We start from the raw sequence: 11,085 nt of genomic DNA, 5'->3' as shown, positions 1-11,085 counted from the left end.
ATAGACAGAGGAGTGCCAAGAGGCATTCGACACTATCAAGAGATACCTATCCAACCTGCCAGTCTTGGTACCACCATGGCCCGGGAGCCCATTACTGCTATACTTGTCAGTTGCTGAAAAGGCCTTCGGTTGCGTGTTAGGGCAACACGATGAAGAAGGGATAAAAGAGCGTGCCATTTATTATCTAAGCAATAAGTTCACGGCTTGTGAGGCAAGCTATACACTAGTATAGAAAACTTGTTGTGCTCTAACTTGGGTGGCTCAGAAATTGAGGCATTATTTATCTTCGTACACCACTCACTTTATATCCAAGATGGACCCGTTGAGGTACATATTCCGCCAGTCCATGCCCATCGGGAAGTTGGCCAAATGGAAGATGCTGTTAAGTGAATTTGATATCGTGTACATAGCCCAGAAAGCTGTTAAATGATAGGATTTGTCTGACTTACTAGCTACAAGCTCGGTGGATGAAGAGCTCAAACCACTTCGCACCCATTTCCCCGACGAAGGGGTGTTGGCCATTGAAGAAGGAGCAACAAAACCTTACACCGGCTGGAAACTGTTCTTTGACGGAGCAGTGAATTACAAAGGTTCCAAAATTAGAGCAGTCTTGATATCCGAAAATGGGCAACACTACCCCATGGCCGCAAAGCTCAAATTCCGTTGTACCAACATGTAACAACCCGTCTGGTTGTTATTTAATACTTCACGAACCCATGCCCAAACTAGATCTATGATAGTAAATAGTAAGCCTCATGGGGTGTTTTAAGGATTAATAGTGGGAAAAATTAGTTTCGGGAAGAGTTAAAAATTGTGGGCCCGGGTCAGAATTGGACCGCTATAGCGGAAGCTCGACTGCCGCAGCGGGCGAGGCGGGGCAGTAGGCTCGTTTTTGACACTCAGTTTATATTTCACCCTTTTTTTTAATAAAAGACCTCCCAAGGCTGCTATTAGGTTTGCATAAGAAGCAAAAAACCCTTGACACCAAGACAAGAGACTTTTTCCGACATTCTCCACATCTTTCCCCACAATTATCATCTCTCATGGATTCGGATAAAGGCTAGGGATGCGAGAAATTCATAGAAATTCAATTAGTTGTTCGTCCATAAGGTAGGTTATGGTTTACTTGAGTTAGACTTTTATTAGTGAATCGTATATACATTTAGAGTTGATAGGAGATTGCATGATTAGGTCTTCGGACATAGAGTTTGGATGATATATTTGAAAACAAACGAAAGTTATGTGTAAATAGTAATCTAGGGTAACAGTGAGTATTTATTGAGTGTTGAGTGCCATTATTGTTGAGGTGTATGTGCTACGACGTAGTAAGTGATTTATTGTCATGATTTAAAAAAGGGGTATTGTGTTGTTTAGAATATGTATACCTAGGTAGATGTGATTTCCATATTTATTTCCAAATTTATTGAAATATTCATATGATTGTCGTTCTTGTTAATCAAGAGGACTGAAGGAAGGTATAGTAGTGCTACGCCCATCAAGGGCATGATTCGTGACATTGTTTTCATTCATTGGCATCATTGCGTACATGGCATGTGGTTATGAGGTAATGCATGGAGCATAAAATCTGAGTACATGTCAGTTGTGTTATCCGGTCCTATGGCCGAGTTGGGTTGAATATGAGGTACTGTGTGTCAGCCAATCATTGGCAGAAGAACAACTGTGAGTATATTTATATGATGTGGATCCGTGTTTGAAGTTCTTTTCAGAGCGGAGGATTTATGGCTCGGGTCCGATGAGTATTCAGAACGAGTGATACATGGACATCATGGGTCCCCTGCAGGTCATGACTGCTGAGCAATGACATCAGTTAGCATGTATGTACAACATGATTGGGCCCTTGCATCACATCCACATTGCATCACATTTCACACTACTATGTCCTTATATTTGTGTACTGTCAGTCTGTTATATTGTATTGTGCATATTTTATGATCAGATTTGAGATTGTGTGAGGTGGTGAGTATTATGAAGGTAAGCGTGAGAACAAATTCTAAACGGTGAGTCTTCCCATGAGTGCATCGTATCTTAGTAAGTGAATTGGATAGAAAGACTCTACGACTAAGAGTTAGAAATTAGATGTTAGTGTAAATGAGGAGTTAAGACTTGATAAATTGGCTTGAGGGAAGGTGGAAATGGGATTTTAACGAATAGTTAGATAACTGGTATTTTTATGGGAATAAGAGAAGTGAATATCGGGGAGTAGAAAGGTAAGTTAGTGACGATATAATAATCTATGTTGAGAGTCTTGAGAGTCATTGACTTATCTGCTTATCTTATTGACTTTATATTGTGTTGTGTGAACTAATCTTAGTCGATCTATGATGCTTATCAGTACGTGTGGTGTATTGATACTACTCTTGCTACATCCTTTTTGGGTGTAGGTGTGTTGCAGGTAAAAAGTTGAAGTTTCTTTGTGCGGATTTCCAGGCATTTTCCTACAGTCTCGCTCATCTCACTTCAAGTAGAGGCTGGGTCATTTATTCTATTTTTCCTTATGTAGTAGGAGCTCTTGTATCTGTCTAGACTAGGTCCCGGAAAGTTCTTTTCAGTTTTCTTGTATTTAAAACAGAGTTTGTGTGAGCTTTTATTTTAATCTTTGTGATTTTTAAGAAATTGTTTATTATAAAATGGATGAGTATTTGGGTTGGTCAGGGTTCGCCTACTAGGTTAGTAAATTGGTAGGTGCCCGCATGACCCGTGGGTTACTGGTCATTGGAGATTTCGACCGGTTGATTCATCAAGTACAAGGCGAATGGGCCACTAAGAATGAAAAGATCTTGCCATATGTGAACTTGGCATAAAGATTGTGCAAGAAATTCAGAAAGATCGAATTTCGACATACGCTGAGGGCTCAGAATGAATTTGTCGATGCACTGGCCACAATAGTATCAATGATCCAGCATCCTGAAAGCAGTCACATTGACCCGCTAAGGATAAGTCTCCAAGAAGAGCATGCCCACTATTGCCACGTGGAAGCTGAGCCAGATGGCAAACCATGGTACAACGACATTAAAATGTATCTAGAAAAACGAGAATATCACGAAGGCATTACAAATGGACAAAAGAAGACCATCAGAAGAATGTCAAATGGCTTCTTCCTAAACAAGGAAATACTATATAAACGGACGCTGGATCTGTGTCTGCTTCGATGTGTAGATGCCGATGAAGCCTCCAAACTTCTAGAAGAGGTACTTGCTGGGACAAGTGGACCCTATATGAATGGATTTGTACTGGCAAAGAAGATTCTACGAGCTGGATATTATTGGATGACCATGGAAAATGATTGCTGCAAATATGTGCAAAGGTGCCATCAATTCCAAATCCACGGTGATCTGATCAAGGTCCCTCCAAGTGAGCTTAATGCTATGAGTTCACCATGGCCTTTCGTTGCTTGGGGCATGGATGTTATTGGACCTATTGAACTCGCAGCTTCAAATGGCACCGGTTCATTTTAGTTGCCACTGATTACTTCACCAAGTGAGTGGAAGCAACGTCTCACAAATCAGTAACAAAGAAAGTGGTAGCTGACTTCGTGCGAAACCACATCATAATGTTGATTCGGTATACCCGAGTCCATCATAACAGACAATGGAGCAAATCTGAATAGCCATTTGATGAAGGATATCTGTGAGAAATTCAAGATCACTCACCAAAACTCGACAGCCTACCAGCCACAAATTAACGGAGCCGTGGAAGCAACCAATAAAAATATCAAGAGGATATTGAGAAAAATGACTGATAATTATAAAGGTTGGCACGAGCAGTTGCCTTATGCTTTATTGGGATAACGTACTATGCCCCAAACTTCAACATGAGCAACTCTATACTTGCTGGTCTATGGAACTGAAGCAGTCATATCTGCCGAAGTTGAGATATCCTCTTTGAGAATCATTCAAGAACCAGAATTGGACAATGCCGAATGGGTCCGAGCTGGATATGAGAAATTGGCTCTAATTGACAAGAAAAGTACAGTTGCCATATGTCATGGTCAACTGTGCCAACAAAGGATGGTAAGGGCCTTCAACAAGCGAGTCAGAACTAGACTTTTCCAAATTAGGCAAATGGTCCTCAAAAGAATTTTCCTACATCAAGATGAATACAAAGAGAAGTTTTCTCCCAACTGGCAAGGCCCTTAGGTGGTCCGCAAAGTACTCTCCGGAGGAGTGGTAGTATTGGCAGAAATAGACGGACAAGAGTGGCTGAAGCCAATCAATTCAGATGCAATCAAGCGCTACTATGCATGAAGACGAAGTTTTTCAGTTTGTAATGTCACCCTTTGCTTGTAATCATTTTTATATTTGCTTGTATTAAGTCATTTCCTTTTACTTATAATCGTTTTGTAATAGATAGGAAAGGCCAAAATATCTTTTGTAATCTGAACTACGCAATGACCTGACTTCCCCACAGTGAGATACGTAGGCAGTCCATTTGGAACCCTGTCACACTGTTAGTAAAAACCAAAAACTCACGTTGGACCTGAATTCCTGCTGCGACAGGATACGTAGGCGCTCTTTGAGCTCGATCGCACCAAAAGAAAAACCCAAGAAACCCCTAGGAAGCCTTAGATATAAGACTTCACAAAGGAGCAAGGATTGCTGCACGCCCAACTGGGGCAGAAATTTTAAGAAGATCTCAAAAATTCGCGTCGACAATATGCTACAAAGAGTCAGCTAACCCGGAGTTTTAAACTGGGTCAGAAATTTTGAGAAGCTCTCAAAATTCCTCATTTATTCAATACTGTAAACTGGGGTAGAAATTTTGAGAAGACCTCAAATTTCCCGCAACTCGGAATAATTGGCACAAGAATTCGTCGATCGAGATTCAAACTAGGGTAGAATTTTTGAGAAAGGTCTCAAAAATTCCACACGAAGAAAGCAAAGAACCCCTGCCACGAAAGAAGGGATCTCCCTCATTCAGAGCACATGTCATGACAATTAATCATACAATTTTCAAAATAATGCATTTATTTCCCTACAAAAGATATTTTAATAGTAACTTAAAAATAAAAGGATTTTCTGCATGATGAAAATAAATTCATCTTTTGAATACCGGAGCCGAAGAGGTTCCGAGTCCAGAAAATCGAAGATGCGGCAGCGCTGGCAACACGAATCAACTTTAAATAGGAAAAAACTAATCCATTTCTGATGCAGGTCCGTAGGACGTCGGAAGAAGATCCTTTTTCTAACTTTACTTTATGTGCAGGAAGAGATTCGCCAAAGAAGATCGAAACCACTGCTAAGATCAGGCTTTCAAAATATATATCCAGCCACGAGGGCCATAGGGGTTTGAATGCCACCAAGGACAAAATATCTAGCCACAAGGGCTAGGAAAGATCGGAATGCCATAAAGCTTAAACATCTGGCCACGAGGGCTATGAAAGATTTTGAATGCCAAAAGGACGAATATCTAGCCATAAGGGCTATGAAAGGATGAAAATTCCACGAGGGCATAATATTAAGCCCACAAAGGCTACAAAATGACTGAAATTGCCGCAAAGGCAAATATTTGGCCAAAAGGGTCGCAACAAGAATGAATGGCATACTTGACCAAAAGGGCCACAATCGGCATAAAGGACGAACGAAAGACGATTTAGCCAAAAGGTCCATATCTGTCATTTGCATCACTTCTTCTGATTTGCCAAGAGGGCCATTGCATATCTATTTTCCTACTGCCAAGAGGGCCATCACTTCTTCTTTTTTGCCAAGAGGGCCATTCATACAGACATGCCAAGAGGGCCATTCATATGAACATGCCAAGAGGGACATTCATACAATCATGCCAAGAGGGATATTCTTACGAACATGCCAAGAGGGTCAATCATACAAACATACCAAGAGGGCCATTCATTTCAAATTGCCAAAAAAGGGCCATGCGTATAAACTGCCAGATATAGCAAGATGACAAAGCGATGTAAAACTGGTCATGAGACCGCAGTATTCGCCCCAAAAGACATAGCAATGTAAAACCGGTCATGAGACCGTAGTATTCGCCCAAAAAGACAAAGCGATGTGAAACCGGTCAAGAGAATGCAGTATTCGCTCAAAAAGACAAGACGATGTAAACTCGATCGGATGACCGCAGTATTTGTCACCCAAAAATCAACATTACTCAGCAGATGGAAGCAAATTTATAGCCGCCAAACAGAGCAGATTGATCAAATCAAATCCAAACAGATTGCGGAGCAAACGTGGAACTTTTCTTACGCAGTCGGTCGAGATAAGGTGCCCATGAGAGTCAAGCTCTCTGGCCAGGACTTGGAAGATTACTCCCCACCATGCTCAGTCACACAAGAGTGTCTATTTGCTTATGTGCCTTGTTTGTTTTTATTATTCGGCCACCGGTAGGACACACACTGGCACGCACAGAGGCATTCCCACATAAGGGATACCCTTTTCCTCTGATCGAGTCAAACTACAAGTGAATTGATTCCCAAAAATAGAGATATGTAGGCGGACTCAATACCAGAGAGTCAGTCACACTCCAACCAATCACTCCGGATTTCCCAGTTTAATAACCCGGGAAATCTGAGATTTCTTTAAATTTGCATTAAGAAGTCATAGTTGAATCAAACTACAAACGGCCTGAATTCTCATAAAACCTGAGATATGTAGGAAACCCAGAAACCAGGGTCTAGCCATATATTTTGAAAAATTGCATGAAAATGAGAGGTGATATAAGTTGGGTCAGTAAAAAATCAGAGTTAGTTATATTTCGTTGCTCAGGGATGGTCCCGCCATCCCCGAACACCGAAGTGGCAGCTGTTGGCACCTAATTTTTGACCTCCCATAATTTGCTTTAATTACCCAGAGTTCTTGAATATTAAACAGAGGGAAATATGTAATTTTTTAGAAGTCAAAATAATTTTCTAAAATTATTTAGATAATATTTTACCAATTTTGTTTGGTGAAATAATTTCTATAATATTATTTTAAGTATTTTCACAATTATAATACTTTTGCTAAATTAATCAGAAAAGAGGATAATTTGCCATAATTATTCACTTAATTGTCCATATTGTTAAAATTCAATTTGCAAAGTATTTTACTCTGTTTATTATGGGAATATTTTTAATTAAGTAAATTAACCATTTTTACCCCTCAATTCTTATTTAATCAAACTATTGGATTTTTATCATAATTAATTAAATTTTAATTGTAATTGATTTTGAAAATTATCATTAAGCCGCTGTAATTGAAATAATTAGTTATTAGCCAATTATGGAAATCATTTTGAACTAGCCAAATTTAATAAGGTATTTTTACAAAACATATTTATTATTATTTCTTTTAAATTTGACCAATTAGTTTAAATGGGGTCTTATTTTGAAAATATGCAATTAATGGACATTAATTCAATTTGGCCACTTATTAAAATTTGCACGAAATGTCCTCACCATATATGTTATATCCCGTATTTTCGTACGTTGGATTATTCGTAAGCTAATCGACATAAGTTCAAGGACAAGATTATTTTTGGGATATGAGACAAGGACTTTTTAATCCCGATTTTAATAATGCACGGTTTGCTAGCTAATTACTATTAGTATGGAAACATTAGTGAAGATTAGGGATTAATTAACCATGATTAGATTATCAAGTGGGTATTAATGATTAATTAGCCTAATTAGTGTATCAAGTGGGCCCCATGATCAGAATTAACCATGATCAGAATTAACCATGACCAGACCACTAAGTGGGCCCCACTACAACATGGCTGATTAGGATTGGTCCATGCCATAGTGGGACATGTGTCAACTTAGTAGGCTGCATATATATAGTCATAAGTGATGACTAATTTGTTAGCTATATTCATAATTTATCTTCACCAAAATTGTTGAAAGAGAGAGAAGCTCCTAGCCATGGCAACTCACGGCCATGGCAGCTCTTGAAGCTCATGGCCATGGCAGCCCTTGGAAGCTCACGTCCAGCCCTCCTCCACACAATTAAATTGTTAATCTTCATCTTGATTTGGAGAAAGAATTATGAACAACCATGGCTGCTAAGCTCTCGGCCAAGCTCTACATTTTGTTAGCAAGAAGATTATGAATTCCCTAGGTGTTCTAGACGTTTAAGGGTGCTTTATGTGTGCAAGGGAGCAGCAAAGTTAGAATTTAAATTGAAGAAGAAGAAGAAGTGGTTCAATTGGTGCAAGTGATTGTAGGATCTGTCCTAATCAATTTGAGGTAAGATTTCTTCTTTTGTCATGAAATTGGAGTTAATGATGTTGTAATGGAGAGATCAATTTGTATTAAGTGAAATTGGAAATAAGAAAATTGTATGATTGATGTTGGCGTGCAAGTGGGCAGAATTGGAGTTGTTCTAATCGGAATTGGGTTTGATTGTTGTTGTTGTTGTTGTTATTATTATTATTGTTATGGATTATGTGTTAAAAATGAAGGAATCTTGATAAATTAAGTTGTAGTTGTTTTTAGGAGATTGTTGAGACATGAATTGGATTAGATGTTCATGAAGTTGTGGGCTGTTCTTGTTGATTTGAAAGATCAAAAATGTGGTTATAAGTATGTTTATGTGTTGTTGTTCTTGTCGTTGTTGTGTTGTTGCAGATATGAATCACCAAACTTGGAAGAAAGAAGCGTATAAAATATCGTATACGAAGCGTATGTGGTCTGCTTGGTATATTCTTAGATGTTCGTGAGATTATCGAGCATTGTTATGTGGTAACTAAGGGCTGTTTGGGGCGTGTTGTTGTTCTTGTTGAATTGGAGGACTAAGTGTAGTTAAGATTATGTATTGTGTTATTTTAATTGTTGGGCTATTATAAGGTCGTTTCGCTGAAGTGTTGTGACTATAGATTATTAAGAGTAACTTGAATATGTCGTAGCCGTTATGTTAACGATTATTGAATGTTGTAATGTGTGAGCTGATTGGAATGTTATGCGGGTTGTTCGGAGTATTCTTGAATCTTGTCTTGGCTAGTCTTGATATAGTACTTGAACGTGTGATTGTTGATGCTATTTTGGTTGTTGTATAGCTGGCCTGGATGTGAGGAGAGTGAGCGATATAGGGGAGGTGCTGCCCAATTGTCTAGAAATAAGCTACTAACGTTAAAGTACGTTTTATGCCTTTCCGTAGCTTAACTGTAGTCTTGACGTCTTAATATAGGTTGAGATACTCTGGGCAGCGTATATATATCAAGTCACGGGTTAAGCGCCAAAGGTATGTAAAGCTAACCTTTCTTTCTTTTTGGCATGATCTTTATGAAACAAACAGACGACGATCATATAACTCCAAAGAAGCTCCTATTCTTAGAGACACTAGGATGGCTAATGTTCTTGATTCCCAGAACTTATTTTATTATGTCTCGATACGTGTCTATGATTCCAGACGTCCTATTTTGATATAATCCATAGTGACATTCGAAGGGTACTTGACATGACTATTGTCTTGATTATCAAATGATAGTTCATTTTGATTATTCTATTGAGTCTCAGATATGACTTATTTTGCATATGGTTGCTCACTACTCTGCTCATGCATGCCGTTAATATATCTTTCACCGAGTCCCGGGCCGGGTATGTTTTCGTGCACAGTTTCACTGCATTGTTCACCGAGTCCCTCATTAGAGGGCCGGGTACGGTATATATATATATATATATATATATATATATATATATGATATGATGATGATGATGTGATTATGGCGCCGAGGATGGTATATGATGACTTTCACCGAGACCCATAATGGGCCGGATATGGTACATGATATAGACATGCATGATTTTCATATCGTAAGGCACAGATACATTGGTATCTTTGATTATCATACTTGCCTCCTGTAATAATTTATGCAGTTGTGATTTTCCTTATTGTATTACATGCTTTATATACTCAGTACATATTCCGTACTAACCCCCTTTCTTCGGGGGGCTGCGTTTCATGCCCGCAGGTACAGATACTCGATTTGGTGAGCATCCAGCCTAGGATTTCTACTCAGCTGTTTGGAGAGCCCCATTGTTCCGGAGCCTATCTTATTTTGGTACATATCTTTTGATGTAGACTTATGTTTATCCAGGGGTACGGCGGGGCCCTGTCCCGTCACATTTCACTATTGATACTCTTAGAGGTCTGTAGACATATGTGTGGGTTGTGTATAAGTTTGTTCAGCTGTGTCTATATGATTTGCTAAGGATATTCCCGTCTGTAGTGGCAGCCTTGTCGGCTTGCGTATCGTATCGTATGTAGTGACAGCCTTGTCGGCTTGCGTATCATATTAGTTTGTAGTGGCAGCCTTGTCGGCTTACCTATCGTATTACGTTTTGATTAGTTGTGACTCCTCAGGAGACAAGTTATCTTGATATATATGACGTTGTGAACCTTTAATGTTTTTGCAAGTTTCCATATTGTCTTTAGTTTCAGTCTGACTATATCTAACAGGTACGTATATGAGTGTCTAGCTCGGGCACTAGTCATGGCCCACGGGGTTGGGTCGTGACAATATATATGTATACACGAATATACACACATGTATATGTATACATGTGTGTATATCATGTATACATATTTTCAAAAACCAGGCCCCATTTATTTCTTTCAAAATTTGACCGGGCCCACCTCAGTTGCTAAAGGGGAATACTCCCCCTTTCTCTTTCATTTTTCAAAAACCAAACGACCTTTAAGAGACGAGAAAAGGGGTTCATTTGAAGGAAACCCTATCCTCCACGGGGCCACCCTCTCTCTCCTCTCCCCATCTCGCAAATTTTGGCAAAGATTCAGAGGTGTAAGGCCTTTTAACAGGCCTAGTATGGACAATTTGAGGCAAGCATTAATTGCTTGGCCTCCTCTCACTTTCATTGCAACCAAACAAGGTTTTATCTTCGTTTGTTTTTTATTTCTTTCTTTGCTTTTCTGTATTCAAACAGTCAAAGACTGATTTTCTTCAATTACTTTTATTTGTTTCCAATTTTGAATGCTGTATTATGATTGGTTCTTGAAAAACTTTTGGAATTGAGTTTTGTTGGTCAAAATCGGACCTTTGATGTACTCTTGACTTGATCTTAGCCTTACGATGTTGAATTCTGAGGAAGAAATCCCAGATTTGGGATTT

The 11,085-nt window shown here is 39.1% G+C and overlaps 1 protein-coding gene across 1 annotated transcript; it reads left to right on the top strand.

The window, feature by feature from the left end:
* Positions 1 to 2,912: 2,912 nt before the first annotated feature.
* On the top strand, positions 2,913 to 4,157 carry LOC132619672 (uncharacterized). The gene is made up of 2 exons (XM_060334505.1): positions 2,913 to 3,225; positions 3,874 to 4,157. The coding sequence occupies exons 1-2, from the start codon at positions 2,913 to 2,915 to the stop codon at positions 4,155 to 4,157; spliced, it is 597 nt and encodes a 198-aa protein (XP_060190488.1).
* The last annotated feature ends 6,928 nt before the right edge of the window (positions 4,158 to 11,085 follow it).

The sequence above is a fragment of the Lycium barbarum genome, chromosome 11 (genome assembly GCF_019175385.1).
Source record: "Lycium barbarum isolate Lr01 chromosome 11, ASM1917538v2, whole genome shotgun sequence".
Taxonomy (NCBI): Eukaryota; Viridiplantae; Streptophyta; class Magnoliopsida; order Solanales; family Solanaceae; genus Lycium; species Lycium barbarum.
The sequence above is the reverse complement of the archived record's forward strand: the minus strand, read 5'-3'. Positions and strand labels throughout refer to the sequence as shown.